The sequence below is a fragment of the Manis pentadactyla genome, chromosome 11 (assembly GCF_030020395.1).
Source record: "Manis pentadactyla isolate mManPen7 chromosome 11, mManPen7.hap1, whole genome shotgun sequence".
In the NCBI taxonomy this organism is placed as follows: domain Eukaryota; kingdom Metazoa; phylum Chordata; class Mammalia; order Pholidota; family Manidae; genus Manis; species Manis pentadactyla.
Window position 1 is genome coordinate 41180872 of NC_080029.1, and position 19992 is coordinate 41200863.

The 19992-nt window shown below is 40.1% G+C and overlaps 1 protein-coding gene across 1 annotated transcript in view; it reads left to right on the plus strand.

Moving 5' to 3' along the window:
- CCDC175 (coiled-coil domain containing 175) overlaps positions 1–19992 on the plus strand; it is an 80120-nt gene that overhangs the window by 47797 nt on the left and 12331 nt on the right. Inside the window, 4 exon segments of the mRNA XM_036916636.2 lie at positions 1621–1731; positions 4455–4526; positions 5534–5669; positions 6225–6356. Of these exon segments, the coding sequence (XP_036772531.2) occupies positions 1621–1731; positions 4455–4526; positions 5534–5669; positions 6225–6356 (451 nt within the window).

Consider the following 19992-nt stretch of genomic DNA (forward strand, 5'->3'; position numbering starts at 1 on the left):
TCCACAAAAATGATCCTTCCAAACATCCCTCTTATGTTATTCCTTTTCAATAGTCACCGCATTGTAATCAGCTGGGTACAAATCCCTTTGTCCCACTGAACTGTGAACAGATCAGGGCAATTGTTCTGTCTAACTCAGCACTATATCCCCAGGACCTCTTAGCAGACAGTGGGCGTTCACCAATGTTTCCTTCATGAATATTACAAAATAACGTCTTGGAAGCATGAATTGTGTAAGTAATAATCCATCACTATACTCTTAAGTTAAATCACATGGAAGTGTATGTAATTCCAGTGTCCAGGCCCACTTACATGAACCTGAGTTTATGGTAATTGCAGCAACCTTCAAACTGCAGAGAGTTGTTGCAATCATTTTATCTCATCAGCCCACTGAGGATAATACTATAAGCATGCTTCAGGCAGAAATGTTTCTTGGATCAGTACTAATTTGGTTATTGGTTGGTGGAATCATAAAATGAGTTGACAAGTAATTGTAACACTGAATTTGTGAGTTTTTTCTGAGACTCCAGTTATATATATGTATAATACCACATATATATATGTATAATACCACAATATATGTATACCACCTGGTCTGTGGTATTTTGTGATCACAAAATACCACAGACCAGGTAGTTTAAACAAGAGAAACTTATTTCTCACAGTTCTGCAGGCAGGATGTCCCAGCTCAGGATGCCAGTGCAGTCAGGTTCTGCTGAGAGCTCTCTTCCTGAGCTGCAGAGAGCTGCTTCCTCACTGTGTCTTCATATGGCAGAGAAGGAGAAAGCTCTCTGGTGTCCTCCTTATGAGGGAGTTGTGGGGGGCACCCTCATGACCTCATCTAAACCTAATCACTTCCCACAGCCCCGTCTCCAAAATACCATCACATTGGGGGTTAGGGCTTCAACATAGGGATTTGGGGATACAAAATTCAGTCCATAACAGTTTTGAAGATGAGACACTTAGATAAAGCACTTTCTGTTACAGCATGTTCCTATCAATGTCTGGAAACTTGAACAAAACCGTATGCTTCTCTTTATTCTCTCTGTAAGTTGGAGACAAAAAATAACCACTATTTATAAAATGCTTCTTGGGTGCCATGCCTGGTTTGAGCACTTTACATTTCATTTAATCCTCACAGCCAGTAATTTAGCTAGTGTGAGCCCCATGTTATAGATGGGAGAACTGAGGGCCTTCCACAGATGGGGCTTCTCTTCAAGGTCACACTGCTGGGAAGAGGTAAAGTCAATATTCAAAGTCGGTCTGGTCTGGCTGACTCCTTCACCTTTCACCAGAGAACGTGGCAGAATTGATAAATACATTGAAGGAGACACACCCCCTCAGAAAATAGGAGTGCTGTAGAAGTGTTCTTGTTTTATGGTTCTTAATTGCAGTTAATGTTCTTTCCATGGCTTAGGAATTTTCATAGGTTTAGATTTAGCTACCACTAGTAAAAATGCTTTGTTTCTGTGTTTACTAATTTGTTCGGTAAGTACTTCACAAACTGCTTTCTAAATAATTTTTTAAGTTCGTATTTGTGGTTGTATATTTCTCATGCTGAGAAGTTAAAAAAGATTATCTCCACTTTCAACATATGATAACTCTTCTTTTTTCATGGTAGAAATCAGAAACTACTGACATTAATTGACCAGAAAGAAAATTTACTCTCACAAAGAAAAGTAGATATCAAAAATATGGAAGAAGGACTTGTCACACTCCATACTCTTCACCAGTATGTTTGTTACCTTTGATATATTAATCTTCATTCTTCTCTGCATTTATTTTTTTGTAAATGGTAACAATAAATCTGTATCAGTTTCTAATATACTATGGAAAAAGTTTATAATTAGTTCTCTGTTTTAACAGTACAGAAAAGTCATTATGACTGAATGTTTCATTGGAAAGATAGGCTCTGAGTTCTATACAAGCTGCTGGACACTAGGAATGGACCACTTAGGGGTCAAGTGACAAGAACATGCTCAAAATGATCACAACAGGGACCCCTGATGATGTTCATTTCTGCCATTCTAAACCACTTTAATTTTAATTTTATTTTTTATGACTAGAGAAATAATTTTTTCTAATTAAAGAATTTTAATTTTAAAATAAAGTATATTTGATTTTCAAATTTAAATATAAAAATGTGTAACTTAGAAAGTAAAAGTTAATCTCTCCATCTCTCCATGGAGATACTACCATTAACCATTTGCTATATATATACTTTTGAATATATGTACTTATATGTGTATGTGTATGTATATACAAAACTTGGATTGTACTCTTCTGTAACTGAAAATTTTCCATTTAAAATTATACCTGGGTAACTTACACAATATTACACGTCAATTGTATCTTGATAAAGCTAGAAATAAAATTAGATCTAGAAGAATGATAAGTATGGTAAAATGGTAGCATTTAGGTAAGTTGATGAAAGGTTAATTGGAATTTTTTGTACTAATTTTTACACTTGTCTGTTGATTATATATTTAGGACCTCTTTCCCCATTATTTTCTCTGACTACATAGTATTCTTTTTACAGATTATACTATACTTTATTTAACCAGTACTCTATTGATGGACATTTTTTTTTCTGTTTCCTATGTTGTGAACAATTTTCAAAGTTAACATCCTTTAACACATATTGGTCCACCTACATGATTATTTCATTATTATAAAGTCCTAAAGGTTGAATTACCGGGTCAAAGGGGGGAGGGTTGCATATTTTTCATTTTTAATATTATTTTTTAAATACCCTACATAAATATTCTACCATTTTACACTCCCACCAACACTGATAGTGTTAGTAAAGCAACTTATAGTTTAGTTGGGCAGACAAGCAAGACTAACACACATGAAATAATTAATGAACCATGTATGACTAAAGAATAGAGTGTGAATTATAAAAAAACAAGAGAAGGATGAAAGAAAGTGAAGTAAGGAGTCGTTCTTTGTTATATAAGGATTTAAAACTTGAACTAGACCTTTAAAAACAAGTCAGATATTTCTGTCTGCTCATCAAATGGGGAAATATTATCACCATACACAAAGAAGATACATGGCTTGAATATAGGGCAGTGAAGGGACCAGCTTATCTCTCCATGGAGATATCATTGTTAACAGAAACAGATATGTGATGATGAAAATTTGACACATATCAACAGAAATCTAAAACATGGCAGGAAGTATAGGTTTTCATATTGTTTGTTGTTATATTGTTAAATAATATATTTAAACATCTATTTCTCAACAGTTTCAGAAAGGAAAGTATGAACTCTTCCTTATGAAAGAGCAGGAAAACAATTGGGTTGAATAAGGGTTTTATTTCTCTCATGAATAATGGAAATTTTGTGATTAATTACTGTGTCATTATTGTGCTCCAGTTCCCAGAAGTTCAGAGCCAAATCTGTGGCCCAATACTGGTATCCATTTAGGACTTTTAATATTATCATTGTTTTATTTTAAACAAGTTCAACTCCCTTGTGGATTAATTAAGTAATAAATTAAATAAGTAATTTATTTACTTGTGGATATAAGTAAACAAAATCAGTAAGGTTGGGGCAATTTGTGAAGAACCTTGGAGTTCCAGGGAGGATATTAGATTTACTTAGATAGGAAATTGAGAACACATATTATGATTTTAAATAAAGAAAAGAAACAGCACAGTTGTGTTTCTAGTTTATCTAATAGCATTTCATATTCTTAGTTTTATTTATGAATATTCCAATATTTCAAAAGATATAAAGTCATATTTAATTATGTGGCCTTCAGTTCATTTCTGTGCATGAAGCAATTAATTGGGACAAAGGGAATAAAAACAATAAAGGCTTCTAATACTTCTAATACCTATGTCTTCACATTTCTTTCCATCCTAGATCACAAGATAGTCTTCCATTCTTAATTACTTCTTACTCCCAGTTAAAGAATGTATATCGGCTTTGTAAATTATTCATTGTATCAAATCAGGACTCAATCTATAATCCAGAGTTCCTCACCAGTTTGCTGGCCTTTGTCCCTCCCAGGTCACTGTATCGTTTTTCTCCATATCCTCTGTGTGCAGCAAGTCTTCTTGTTCACCAGAGTCCTCACTTGCTGCTCCTTCCCCTGCATCTTTGCAAATGATGATATGCTTTCCATGGTGAGATTGTACCTCCATCCTGGTGATCCATGGTCCTCCCTCTATTAAACATTAGCAGTAACCCTTCTTCAGCTGTATCCTCAGACTCTGTTCCTCCCTAACCTTGGGTAGTCACCTCAATACTTACAAAATCAGTTTGTGCTTGTACAAAGTGTCATTGTCTATCAGTCTGCCACTGAAATCTTTAGTTGTTTCACAAGGATAATTGTGTCACCCAATTAGATGGTAGCTTTATTGTACATAAGAATTATACATAGTTATTTTGTGTATTCTAACAGCTCTCACAAATCAAAATCTAATACATTTTTTCTTGTTTTTAGAGCAACAAAGGAAGTATACCAGAAACAAATAAAAATCCTGTGTGATAACCTGGAAAGAGAGAGTCAGAGATGGTAAAAAAAAAAAAGTTAATTTGTGTTATGAGTAGCATAAGTTATCAGGTGAACAGTGCCCTGAAGTAGGGAGGATATCAGAGTACTTGTACTTGCTAGAATCCCAGGAAATTATTTTTCTAAATTAGTTATCCACGTTAGTTCTCTCAGATTTAGATGTATTTATGAGTTTGATTTTTTGGCATTGAAAAGAACCAAAGTTTTCTGTTTCAACTGATCAAAGTCACCAAAGAGTAAAATTGCCAAAATTTGTACCATGCCTCTTGCTCATGCCGGCTTCTGTGTCAGTAGGGGAGGTGACATGCCGTGCAGAGGAGAGCAGTGAAGTAGATAAGCTTCGCTGTTGGGCTTCTTTAGTTGCTCTACTTCTTACTGATTCTGCGACTAAGGCTACATTATTGCATAATCTCTCTTAGCTTCCATCCCTACAAAGTGGAGGTGATAGCAGCGCCCACCTTGTAAGCCTGTTGTGAGTGGTGAATGAGATCGATGCCTAGTGTGTGGAAAGCATTTGCAAAGACTTAGCTGTATCTCATTGTTGTTGTTGCTATTATTTACAACTCCAATTGCACATTTTTACCCTTCTCCAGTTATGTAGCTTTTTTATATTGTAGTGGAGAGAAAACTACGTGAACCCAGAAGGTTGAAATCTCTTATTGGCACTTTAGGCAACTCCTTTACTGTTTTTGCTGGGGCCTCTACTTCTTCTACCTGCCCCTGAGCTCTCCACACTTCTATCCTTCCACTAAAGGATGAAAGCTGCCAAGTGTGCTTCATCCCCTGTCCTACTGGATGTACCAACACGACATCTTACTGTGAGGTCACTTGCAGAGAAGCACTGTGGCAGTTAACATTTTGTCTTTATTTTTTCAGCTAATATTCATAGTCTGCATTACCAATAACACAAATAATTTTCTATAGTCATAGCAGAATTTGTTTTGTTTTGAATTCCTTTATCTTTTTGGTAAACAGTTATATCAATTTCATAATTCTTTTCTTTTCTCTAGCATTATAACTCAGTGGAAAATAATGTGTTTGCAAAAAAAGCATGCACGTTGGATGAAGAAGATAAAGAGTGAACTAAGAGAAATTACAGATAAAATTCAGGCTGCAGAACTTAAACACAATGAATTACTACAAGAGGTAAGAGAACTCAAGAGATGCGGTATTAGTCCTATTTGCATATCAGTAATTCTCCTTTAATACTTAATTAAACAAGGTATCTTCCTTTCTGCCAACTTCATGTTTAGAGTGAATTAGGTAACTGTCTTAAGAAATGTATCCATTTGCTACATATTAACTGTACAGTGGAATTCAGCAAATGAAATAGCCATTCTATCCACAATATGCTTTGAAGCATGTAACTAGAAACTGATGAAGGTAGCTTTTTGGGAAACCATCTCTAAAAGCAAAGATGCCATACATCATTTATTGAGCTCCTATATTTACCCTCTGCCCACCCTTCATCCCCCACAGCTCCCCTTCCCCATTTCCTCATGTCATTTACAGATAGATAACGTTTGGCGAGGAAATTAACCCTGGGGTTAGGGGGAAAGCCCTCAGTGGTTACTGAGAAGTAACAATAACCTGAATTCAGAGCCAAGTGTGATGCAAAGAGGTATTAATTTACCTGGCTGTTAGAAATGCATGGCAGACTGCAACAAGACAAATGACAAATCCTCATTTTCTTCTAATTAGACCAGTTGTAGAGAAAAAGAGACCAATGAATTCTTGGCACAGATTGAACAACTTACAATAGACTTAAAACAAGAGGAGGAGGAATTTGTTGTCAAAGAAAAACAGTTAATTCAAGAACTGAACAAGTATGAGGTAAATTTTATTTTATATAAGAATCAATTTAGATGGTTACACACACAGGTGGGCCTATATGTCATGCTACTCTAATCAGTTAAAATGTAAAAGCTTCTAGTACAAACAAGGCTAAATTTTCATTATGAATCTTCTTTTCTTGAAAAAGAAATAGAGCAATAAGAAATATTTTTTGAGTTAAAAATGTTTTGCACTCCAGGTTATGTAGATGTGCTGGCAAAATCCATTGGGACAGGTGGAGCGGCACAGGATGCCATGCAGAACCGGCACAGGGATGGCCGGGCAGAGTAACAAGGACAAGGAAGACCAGGGAGGTCGTAAAAAGAAGGCAGCCTACTGACTTGGTAACTGCCAAGTTACCTGGGATAGATGAGAGTGTGAATGTTGGGTTGGTGGAGAGAAAGGGCACTGAAGATGCCCAGGGAGCCCACGGGTAGCAGGTCTCTGGGAAGCCAACAGAAAACATGCTTCCCAAGGCGATGGTATTACCTTGAAAGGCAGAGGCGTGTCTCTTGGAGCCTGCCATTGGTAGAGTTGCTGAGGAGAGGAGGGATGGTGGTAGAAGCCTTCCTGAACTTGATTCAGTTTGAAGAGGAAAGGGGGCCTGGCTACACCAAAGAGGAGCTTTATTGGAAGGCAGCAGTCCTTTGCTGTAGCAAGAGAGGAGGGAGTCCTTACCTTTCAAAATTTAGATCTCACATGGTCCATGACTGTTACACCTGTAGAAACCCTCTGCTGATAACTGGTCTGAGAAAAACCAATTCTTTCTAATATCTTTAACAAAAAAGAGAAGCAGATAGGTCTTCCATACAAAAATACTATAAGATAAACAAGTGAAGGGGGGAATGAAATTTTCCAATAAATGAAGAACACACAGAAAAATGGTGCTGGAACAGATGCAAATGGTGATCAGACTATCTGCTGTGAGTTAAAAGAAACGATTTATAGAGATGCCAAGGAGGATCATTGGTATGGCCTATAGGACCTCAGGGAAGAGATGTCCAAAGTGGATGGCCAGAAAACAGGAAGAGGTGACAGGGAGAGGAGTGCAGTGCAGTGAGCAAAGAAGAGAAAGAAAGTGTGGAATGATTTCAGGTGAAAAGAGAAGGAACAGAAGGGAGAAGAGTCAGGTGGGAAGCATTTCTCCACTGGGCTTCTAATATTCTAGATGCTGAAAGACACAAATTATAAAAAACAACAATAGCCAAAGCAATCCTGAGAAGTAAGACTAAAACAGGGGTGGTGGGGGGTTGGAGATTACGCTCCCTGACTTCAAGCTCTACTACAAAGCCACAGTAATCAAGACAATTTGGTACTGGCACAAGAACAGACCCATTGACCAATGGAACAGACTAGAGAGCCCAGATATTAACCCAAACATATATGGTCAATTAATATATGATAAAGGAGCCATGGATATACAATGGGGAAATGACAGCCTCTTCAACAGCTAGTGTTGGCAAAACTGGACAACCACATGTAAGAGAATGAAACTAGATTATTGTCTAACCCCATACACACAAGTTAACTCAAAATGGATCAAAGCCTGAATATAAGTCATGAAACCATAAAATTCTTAGAAGAAAACATAGGCAAAAATCTCTTGAATATAAACACAAGCAACTTTTTCCTCAACACATCTCCTTGGGCAAGGAAAACAAAATAAAAAATGAACAAATGGGACTATATCATACTAAAAAGCTTCTGTATAGCAAAGGACACCATCAGCAGAACAAAAAGGCATCCTACAGTATAGGAGAATATATTTGTAAATGATATCTCACAAGGGGTTAACATCCAAAATATATCAAGAGCTCACATGCCTCAACACCCAAAAAGCAAATAAGCCAATTAAAAAATGGGCACAGGATCTGAACAGACACTTCTCCAAAGAAGAAATTCAGATGGCCAACAGGCACATGAAAAGATGCTCCACATCACTAATTATCAGGGAAATGCAAATTAAAACCACGATGAGATATCACCTCATACCAGTAAGGATGGCCAACATAGAAAAAACTAGAAACAATAAATGCTGGCAAGGATGCGGAAAAAGGGAAACTCTCCTACACTGCTGGTGGGAATGTAAATTAGTTCAACCATTGTCAAAAGCAGTATGGAGGTTCCTCAAAAAACTCAAAAAAGAAATACCATTTGACCCAGGAATTCCACTCCTAGGAATTTACCCTAAGAATGCAGGATCCCAGTCTCAAAAAGACATATGCACCCTTATGTTTATTGCAGCACTATTTACAGTAGCCAAAAAATGGAAGCAACCTAAGTGTCCATCAGTAGATGAATGGATAAAGAAGATGTGGTACATATACACAATGGAATATTATTCAGCCAGGAAAATAAATCCTACTATTTGCAACAACATGAATGGAGCTAGAGGGTATTATGCTCAGTGAAATAAGCCAGACGGAGAAAGACAAGTACCAAATGACTTCACTCATCTGTGGAGCATAAGAACAAAGCAAAAACTGAAGGAACAAAACAGCAGCAGATCCACAAAACCCAAGAATGGACTAACAGTTACCAAAGGGAAAGGAACTGGGGAGGATGGGTGGGAAGGGAGGGATAAGGAGGGAAAAGGGGGCATTACAGTCAGCACACATAATGTAGTTGAGGGGAGGGGAGCACGGGGAAGGCAGTATAGCACAGAGAAGGCGAGTAGTGACTCTATAGCATCTTAGTATGCTAATGAACAGTGACTGTAATGGGTTTGTGGTGGGGACTTGATCATGGGGGGAATCTAGTAGCTATAATGTTACTCTTGTGATTGTATATTAATGATACAAAACAACAACAACAACAATAACAAAAAAAAAAGCAGACAAAGAGCCCTGCTCTTAGAATTCTTACAACCAGCTAGGGGAGATTAAAAATAAAGAAGTAAAACATGTGTATCCAATGGTGATACATACTATAAAGAAAAATAAAGTAGGGATAGGAGACAGTGTATGTGAGGCCATCTGTGCTGCCTTAAATAACATTATCAGGGTGACACTGAAGGACGTGAGAAAGTGTGACTTGTGGACATCTAGAGGAGGCAGCTCCAGGCAGAGGGCATGCTGAACACAAAGGTTCTGAGGCAGGACTGTCTCGTCTGGGGAATAACAAGGAGGCAGCATGCCTGGAGCAGAGATGGGGGAGAGTTGCTGGGGTGCTGGGACTCCTCTAGAAGTAGAGGCTGCAGTGGAATTAGGAGGGCAAATACTTATAGGGAGCGCTACCCGGGAAAGGACTGGGCAGGGTAGGCTGTCAGGCCATGAGGTAACCTGCAGACTCTCTCGGGGAGGCTCCCGAGCAAGCCTGCCCATCAGAAGAGCCCTGCCTTGGGCCTTGGGCTCTGATGGCTACCCGTGTGCCACCTCCTTGCTCAGTCGCCTTGGGAACACCCCTCCAAGAGTATGAGCTTGGCTGCACAGCCAAAGCACCGCTGAAGGAGCCGACCCCTGGAGGCCATCAGGGCACCACCCTCCGTGCTCCAGGGCCATGAGGCCTTCCTCAAGGGGAGATCCAGAAGGGCACCCCCAGGTCTGCTGCACCTTAAGGCCATTGTGAGTACTTTGTCTTTTACTCTGCCTGGGCCAGGACACCATCAGAGGGTTCTCAGTGGAGGGCTGAAATAATCTGATTTTCATTAAAGCAGGATTATTCTAGCTGCTGTGTTGAGGAGAAGTAGGACAGCAATGGCAGATGCCGGAAGGCTGATTCGGAAGCTAGAGCAACACTCCAAGTGGTTCAAGCAGCTTGAATCAGAATGGTAATTGAGGAAGCCATTGGAAGTAGTCAGCATCTCAGGTATTTTTTGGGATCAAGCTGACAGTTTACCGTCATACTTACTGGTAAACCAAAGGGGTGATCCCCTTAGAGTCAGGAGTAAGATAAGGACACTATTTAACTTTACATGCAAGCTTGTTGCAATTAGGCAGAGGAAGTACATTAGAAATATAAGGCTCGGGAGCCAACATGGTGGCGTGAGTAGGACAGTGGGAATCTCCTCCCAAAAACATATATACTTTTGAAAATACAACAAACACAACTAGCCCTAAAAGAGAGACCAGAAGACGCAGGACAGTGGCCAGACTGCAGCTACACCAGCGAGAACCCAGCGACTGGTGAAAGGGGTAAGATACAAGCCCCGGCCCGGCGGGACCCGAGCGCCCCTCCCCCCAGCTCCCGGCGGGAGAACAATAGGCAGAGCGGGAGGGAGACGGAGCCCAGGGCTGCCGAACACCCAGCCCCAGTCATCCGGGCCAGAGCGCAGACACAGTACATGCCCAGGGGGCCCTGGATACTGGGGGAACAGGGAGTAAGACCTCTGAGCGGGTGCTGAAGCTGATGCCCCTGTGACAAAGAAAAGCGGGGGCTTTTTGAAAGTCTTAAAGGGACAGGGACTTAACAGCTTGACGGAAACAACCCAGGTCACAGTACAGCAGCTGGAAATTACAGGGAAACCGGGTGCACTAACCCCCTGGGCAACAGCTCTGAGACCCCTCACGGAGGCAAACAGTCAAGCAGCCCCCCCATCCATCACCCCACCGGGCGCTGCGAAAGCAGAGAAGCAGCCTGAGACAAATTCCGCCCACAGAAAGGGAAATTTCTCCCTCCCGGCCAGGCAAGACACAAAGACCCACTCTACACGCAATTACCCAACACAAGCCACTAGGGGTCGCAGTTGCCCCAGTAAAGAAAGGCCAGTAGTAAGTGAAAATTTTGGCCCTCCCAGCTGACAGTCAATAGCACCTGTCAACATGAAAAGGCAAAAAAATATGATCCAGACAAGACTAACCCAGACAGCTTCGGCATCTGCTACATCTTCCCCTGAGAAGGAATCCGGGGAGATAGATTTAGCCAGTCTACCTGAAAACGAATTCAAAACAAAAGTCATAACCATGCTGATGGACTTGCAGAGAAATAAGCAAGAACTAAGGAAGGAGAATTCAGAAATAAAACAAGCTCTGGAAGGACTTCAAAACAGAATGGACGAGATGCAAGAGACCATTAATGGACTAGAAAACAGAGAACAGGAACGCAGAGAAGCTGATGCAGAGAGAGATAAAAGGATCTCCAGGAATGAAAGAATTTTAAGAGAGCTGAGTGATCAATATAAAAGGAATAATATAAGAATCATAGGCATTCCAGAAGAAGTAGAGAGAGAAAAGGGGATAGAAAATGTCTTTGAAGAAATAATTGCTGAAAATTTCCCCAAACTAGGGGAAGAAATGGCCTCTCAGACCACAGAGGTACACAGAACTCCCATGACAAGGGATCCAAGGAGGGCAACACCAAGACACATAATAATTAAAATGGCAAAGATCAAAGACAAGGACAAAGTATTAAAGGCAGCCAGAGAGAAAAAAAAGGTTACCTACAAAGGAAAATCCATCAGGCTATCATCAGACTTCTCAACAGAAACCCTACAGGCCAGAAGAGAATGGCATGATATACTTAATGCAATGAAAAAGAAGGGCCTCGAACCAAGACTACTGTATCCAGCACGAATATCATTTAAATATGAAGGAGGGATTAAACAATTCCCAGACAAGCAAAAGTTGAGGGAATTTGCCTCCCACAAACCACCTCTACAGGGCATCCTACAGGGACTGCTCTAGATGGGAGCACTCCTAAAAAGAGCACACAACAAAACACCCAACATATGAAGAAGGGAGGAGGAGGAATAAGAAGGGAGAGAAATAAAGAATCATCAGACTGTGTTTATAATAGCTAAACAAGCGAGTTAAGTTAGACAGTAAGACAGTAAAGAAGCTAACCCTAAACCTTTGGTAACCAAACTTAAAGCCTGCAATGGCAATAAATTCATACCTTTCAATAATCACCCTAAATGTAAATGGACTGAATGCACCAATCAAAAGACACAGAGTAATAGAATGGATAAAAAAGCAAGATCCATCCATATGCTGCTTACAAGAGACTCACCTCAAACCCAAAGATGCGCACAGACTTAAAGTCAAGGGATGGAAAAAGATATTTCAAGCAAACAACAGAGAGAAGAAAGCAGGTGTTGCAATTCTGGTATCAGACAAAACAGACTTCAAAATAAAGAAAGTAACAAAAGACAAAGAAGGACATTACATAATGATAGAGGGCTCAGTCCATCAAGAGGATATAACCATTATAAATATATATGCACCCAATACAGGAGCACCAACATACCTGAAACAAATATTAACAGAACTAAAGGAGGAAATAGAATGCAATGCATTCATTCTAGGAGACTTCAACACACCACTCACTCCAAAGGACAGATCCACCAGACAGAAAACAAGTAAGGACACAGAGGCACTGAACAACACACTAGAACAGATGGACCTAATAGACATCTACAGAACTCTACATCCAAAAGCAGCAGGATACACATTCTTCTCAAGTGCACATGGAACATTCTCCAGAATAGACCACATACTAGGACACAAAAAGAGCCTCAGTAAATTCCAAAAGATTGAAATCCTACCAACCAACTTTTCAGACCACAAAGGCATTAAACTAGAAATAAACTGTTCAAAGAAAGCAAAAAGGCTCACAAACACATGGAGGCTAAACAACACGCTCCTAAATAATCAATGGATCAATGACCAAATCAAAATGGAGATCCAGCAATATATGGAAACAAATGACAACAACAACACTAAGCCCCAACTTCTGTGGGATGCAGCAAAAGCAGTCTTAAGAGGAAAGTATATAGCACTCCAAGCATATTTAAAAAAGGAAGAGCAATCCCAAATGAACGGTCTAATGTCACAACTATCAAAATTGGAAAAAGAAGAACAAATGAGGCCTAAGGTCAGCAGAAGGAGGGACATAATAAAGATCAGAGAAGAAATAAATAAAATTGAGAAGAATAAAACAATAGCAAAAATCAATGAAACCAAGAGCTGGTTCTTTGAGAAAATAAACAAAATAGATAAGCCTCTAGCCAGACTTATTAAGAGGAAAAGAGAGTCAACACAAATCAACAGTATCAGAAATGAGAAAGGAAAAATCACAACAGATCCCGCAGAAATACAAAGAATTATTAGAGACTACTATGAAAACCTATATGCTAACAAGCTGGGAAACCTAGGAGAAATGGACAACTTCCTAGAAAAATACAACCTTCCAAGACTGACCCAAAAAGAAACAGAAAATCTAAACAGACCAATTACCAGCAACGAAATTGAAGCGGTAATCAAAAAACTACCGAAGAACAAAACCCCCGGGCCAGATGGATTTACCTCGGAATTTTATCAGACATACAGGGAAGACATAATACCCATTCTCCTTAAAGTTTTCCAAGAAATAGAAGAGGAGGGGATACTCCCAAACTCATTCTATGAAGCTAACATCACCCTAATACCAAAACCAGGCAAAGACACCACCAAAAAAGAAAACTACAGACCAATATCCCTGATGAACGTAGACGCAAAAATACTCAACAAAATTTTAGCAAACCGAATTCAAAAATACATCAAAACCATCGTACACCATGACCAAGTGGGATTCATCCCAGGGATGCAAGGATGGCACAACATTCGAAAGTCCATCAATATCATCCACCACATCAACAAAAAGAAAGACAAAAACCACATGATCATCTCCATAGATGCTGAAAAAGCATTTGACAAAGTTCAACATCCATTCATGATAAAAACTCTCAGCAAAATGGGAATAGAGGGCAAGTACCTCAACATAATAAAGGCCATCTATGAAAAACCCACAGCCAACATTATATTGAATAGCGAGAAGCTGAAAGCATTTCCGCTGAGATCGGGAACTAGACAGGGATGCCCACTCTCCCCACTGTTATTTAACATTGTACTAGAGGTCCTAGCCACGGCAATCAGACAAAACAAAAAAATACAAGGAATCCAGATTGGCAAAGAAGAAGTCAAACTGTCACTATTTGCAGATGACATGATACTGTACATAAAAAACCCTAAAGACTCCACCCCAGAACTACTAGAACTGATATCGGAATACAGCAAAGTTGCAGGATACAAAATCAACACACAGAAATCTGTGGCTTTCCTATATACCAACAATGAACCAACAGAAAGAGAAATCAGGAAAACAACTCCATTCACAATTTCATCAAAAAAAATAAAATACCTAGGAATAAACCTAACCAAAGAAGTGAAAGACTTATATTCTGAAAACTACAAGTCACTCTTAAAAGAAATTAAAGGGGACACTAACAGATGGAAACGCATCCCATGCTCATGGCTAGGAAGAATTAATATCGTCAAAATGGCTATCCTGCCCAAAGCAATATACAGATTTGATGCAATCCCTATGAAACTACCAGCAACATTCTTCAATGAACTGGAACAAATAATTCAAAAATTCATATGGAACCACCAAAGACCCCGAATAGCCAAAGCAATCCTGAGAAAGAAGAATAAAGTAGGGGGGATCTCACTCCCCAACTTCAAGCTCTATTATAAAGCCATAGTAATCAAGACAATTTGGTACTGGCACAAGAACAGAGCCACAGACCAATGGAACAGACTAGACAATCCAGACATTAACTCAGACATATATGGTCAATTAATATTTGATAAAGGAGCCATGGACATACAATGGCGAAATGACAGTCTCTTCAACAGATGGTGCTGGCAAAACTGGACAGCTACATGTAGGAGAATGAAACTGGACCATCGTCTAACCCCATATACAAAAGTAAACTCAAAATGGATCAAAGACCTGAATGTAAGTCATGAAACCATTAAACTCTTGGAAGAAAACATAGGCACAAACCTCTTAGACATAAACATGAGTGACCTCTTCTTGAACATATCTCCCCGGGCAAGGAAAACAACAGCAAAAATGAACAAGTGGGACTATATTAAGCTGAAAAGCTTCTGTACAGCAAAAGACACCATCAATAGAACAAAAAGGAACCCTAGAGTATGGGAGAATATCTTTGAAAATGACACATCCGATAAAGGCTTGACGTCCAGAATATATAAAGAGCTCACACGCCTCAACAAACAAAAAACAAATAACCCAATTAAAAAATGGGCAAAGGAACTGAACAGACGGTTCTCCAAAAAAGAAATACAGATGGCCAACAGACACATGAAAAGATGCTCCACATCGCTAATTATCAGAGAAATGCAAATTAAAACTACAATGAGGTATCACCTCACACCAGTAAGGATGGCTGCCATCCAAAAGACAAACAACAACAAATGTTGGCGAGGCTGTGGAGAAAGGGGAACCCTCCTACACTGCTGGTGGGAATGTAAGTTAGTTCAACCATTGTGGAAAGCAGTATGGAGGTACATCAAAATGCTCAAAACAGACTTACCATTTGACCCAGGAATTGCACTCCTAGGAATTTACCCTAGGAATGCAGCAATCAAGTATGAGAAAGATCAGTGCACCCCTATGTTTATCGCAGCACTATTTACAATAGCCAAGAATTGGAAGCAACCTAAATGTCCATCGATAGATGAATGGATAAAGAAGATGTGGTACATATACACAATGGAATACTACTCAGCCATAAGAAAAGGGCAAATCCAACCATTTGCAGCAACATGGATGGAGCTGGAGGGTATTTTGCTCAGTGAAACAAGCCAAGCAGAGAAAGAGAAATACCAAATGATTTCACTCATCTGTGGAATATAAGAACAAAGGAAAAACTGAAGGAACAAAACAGCAGCAGAATCACAGAACTCAAGAATGGACTAACAGGTACCAAAGGGAAAGGGACTGGGGAGGATGGGTGAGTAGGGAGGGATAAGGGGGGGAGAAGTAGGGGGGTATTAAGATTAGCATCCATAGCGGGGTGGGAGAAAGGGGAGGGCTGTACAACACAGAGAAGACAAGTAGTGATTCTACAACAGGTTGCTACGCTGATGGACAGTGACTGTAAAGGAGTATATAGGGGGGACCTGGTATAGGGGAGAGCCTAGTAAACAAAGTATTCGTCATGTAAGTGTAGATTAATGATTAAAAAAAAAAAAGGCAGTTCCTATGTGGTGACCTCTAATGAGTTCTACACAATGATATAAAGGACATATAAAAGTGTAGGCAAAGGGTCTGTTTGTGTTTATACAGAGGATCAAAGCCTAATTTGGCTACCCCGAAAATGAACTAAGATACGATATGAAAGAGAACTTCCAACATCAGCACTCTCGGGAAGACTCATGCCAGAAGATGATCATCAAAAAACCCCAACAAAGATCCACGCACTGCTACAGGTGTAGATGCACTCATCCCACCAGCTCCTGGACTTGCCATGAGAATGAGGAAGGAGATATCTAAGCTGGCCTGTGCATACAGTAAAACAACAAATTTGACTGGATCTATACTGTTGGAACTCAACCAAGAATTAGGAGAAGTGCAAATTGTAGCGCTCCAAAATCTTACAACTACAGACTATTTACTGTTAAAAGAACATATGGGATGTGAACAGTGCCCAGGAATGGGTTGTTTTAATTTGTCTGATTTTTCTCAAACTATTCAAATTCAGTTAGATAATAACCATCATATCATTGATAAGTTTTCACAAATGCCTAGGGTGCCTAACTGGTTTTCTTGGTTTCACTGGAGATGGCTGGTAATTACAGGTATTCTTTGGTTATGTAACTATACTCCTATTATGTTAATGTGTGTGCGCAATTTAAGTAGTAGCTTAAAATCTATACATGCTGAAGTTACTCTACAAGAAGATATGTCAAAGAAATAATCAATCTTCCCATGTTTTCTTCCGCCTGCTACTTCTATAGCTTTTCTTCTTCCTTCCTAATTACAACGAATTCTTAAATAGAATTCGTGCCTCATATCAAATTTACCGAGTATCATAACTCCTCCAAGTGGTAAAGATACCTCAAGACAAATGCTGGGCATAGAAGCCACAGGGCATAAATATGCAAAGCAATAAAAAGCTAACCATTTCAAACAATAAGGCTTCTCTCTCACTTACCAACTTCACATTTCCCTGTATGGCCCCGGAAGATGACTGGTTAGCCAGAGACGGGTAAGATTCCTCAAGGGAGGAACAACCTAAGACAGGCACAGTCGCAGGGGGGTCATCAGGTGAGAAATTGGGGATCAACAGAGGTGAGGCTTAGAACCTCACCCTCCCTGTTCTGAGAGAAATCTTCTGCATATGTGGATGTTTTATTGCCCTTGTCTAGCTTGGATTAACACATAGTCTACAGGCACACACCTGATCATCTACATTTGCTCTCTTACAACACTAAACTATGTTTTCTACCTTTATGTTGTATCTACCTACCACTTCAGCATTTTATTAAAAATAATAAAGAGAGAAATGTGGTATCCACATATAAATCAAGTATAAAAATCAAATGTGTATTCATATTTGAACTGACTGTTTATAGTTCATAATGCATGAGCAAAACCAAAAGTTTCTGTGATGACTGCCCTTGTACTGTTCACCATGTAACTTATTCACTATGTAAGAATTTGTTCTCCATGTAAGAACTTGTTCGTTATGCTTCAGAAGATTGGAGACTGACGAAAATTAGGCTTGGGGTGGATTAATGATTGTGCATTGAGCATTGACTCCCCTATACAGAATTTTAGTGTTGTTAACAACCATTTGATCAATAAATATGAGAGATGCCCTAACAACAACAACCAAAAAAAGTACACACTTCCAATTGTAAAATAAATAAGTAACCGGGATGTAATGTATAGCATAAGGAATATAGTCAATATATTGTAACAACTTGGTATGGTGATAGCTGGTACCTAGAATTATCATGTATATAAATGTTGAATCACTGTGTTGTACACCTGAAACTAATGTAATGTAATACTGTGTGTCAACTACCCTTCAATAAAAAATAATTATCTAAAAAAAAAAAAAAGAAAAAAAAAAAGAAATATAAGGCTCTGCTGATGATACCGTTACTGCAGAATGTCCTCCAGCCTGTGCTCTGGGTGCTGGGCTGTGTGCTGGCTGCAGGGCTGTGTCTGCCTCTGTCTAATTCACAAATTGGATGGCTAGCAGCCTGTGTGCCATTATAAAGCAAAAACCCCTTTTTCCCTTGATAATCATCACCAGTAACCCTGGGAATCCCGTTTCTGCCTTTGGTTCAGTGGCATGAGGAGCCCAAATTGGAGAGAAAGTGACCTCAGGTTCTGATATAGAACCATTAGTGCCCCCTTGGTGGAACTATGCTTCTCTTAGAGCAGTAAGACCTCCAAACCAACAGAGTCAGGATTCACAGGAAGGGAAAGCAAAATCATTAGGATTAATACTTCGAGGTCCTTCCTCTTGGTCCCTAACCCATAAATTCTGCCTATAGAAAAGAGCCCTGAATATTAGTTACTGGTCCCGAGTATAAACTTCCAAATCTTGAGAGGTGTTTTCTCCCAAGCAGTGCTGTGTCTAAGTCTTCTACAGACTTGGCTCTGATACCCAAGGGTCTCTGCTGCCATTCTCATCCTCATCCTGCACTGGCATGCTGGGCCCAGTGGGATCTGCTGCCTCTGACAGCCTGTATCTGGCAGCGTTCAGGAAGCAGAGCTACCAGGGAAGGGGTTTATGAAGAATTTGACCTTCTGTAGTTGTGGGAGTTGGTTTCACAGTCTAGTGAGGCTGTCAGCTTTGCATCTGGAGCTGGGGCCTTAAGGCAGCAGAGCAGCCAGTCAGGAAGGGAAGATAGACAGGAGGCGGAGAAAAGCTGGTCAAACCTGGGCCCATGGTCACAGAGCTCAGTGTGCACGACGTTCAGGAATCAGGGAAGCTGGAGGAACACTCGGAGGAGGTGAAAGAGCTGCAGGCCTGCCTGGCTGCCCCCCTCTGACAAACTGAGCCAGGAGACAAACACCAGCTTGCCTGAGGCAGGCAGCACCCGGCACCCAACGTCTCCAAGAATAAAACAAGAGCACGGTTTCTGGCCAGGGCACTGCTGGCACCTAAGCTGTGGGCCAGCAATGGTAATGCCCTCACATACCTCCTTATCCCCTTGCTCTTCTTTTTTAGAAAACATAGCATAGACAATACACGGTTGAGTTTGTTAACACTGCAGTCTAGAGGAGTTCTGGAGAAGAAGTCCCCTTTTAAAAAGGGACATATATCAAATTACGTATGCATGCAACTTGTATAAAAATAAAAACAAAGCTTTTAAGAGTAAACTGTGTGAAATATGGCTTGTGAATCTTTACTCTTGATCCTGCATTGTGATACTTCTAAATCATGGTGTTTCTGTCTTTTTGTATTTATTCATAAAGATTCTAATAGCAATTTGGGAGGAGACATATCAGGCTGGCATATCACTGTGTTAATTAGGGCATAAGCCAGCTGCTCTGTCAAAGAAATGCCAAAATGCAGTGAACATAAGCAAGATGTGTAGTCCAGGGTTAGCAGCCCTCTGTCCCTTGCTGGGCAGTTGACTTTAGCTTACCTTTCTGGCTCCTTCCCCTGGTAGCCTGATAAAGGTGGACTGTCAGTTTTATTATCAGGCAATATTGCTTGTACTGAGTGGCCCCTGACTGGTGTGTCACGTCTGGACTGGAAAAATAACTGGTGGGAACCCAGAGCATTGGGCTTTCCTGGGTTTTGTGCCTCTCTTAAATGGGTTTGTCCCTTTTGGGAGCCAGGAAGGGATGCCCAAGGGATGTTGGTTCCTATTTGAACATAGGGCTT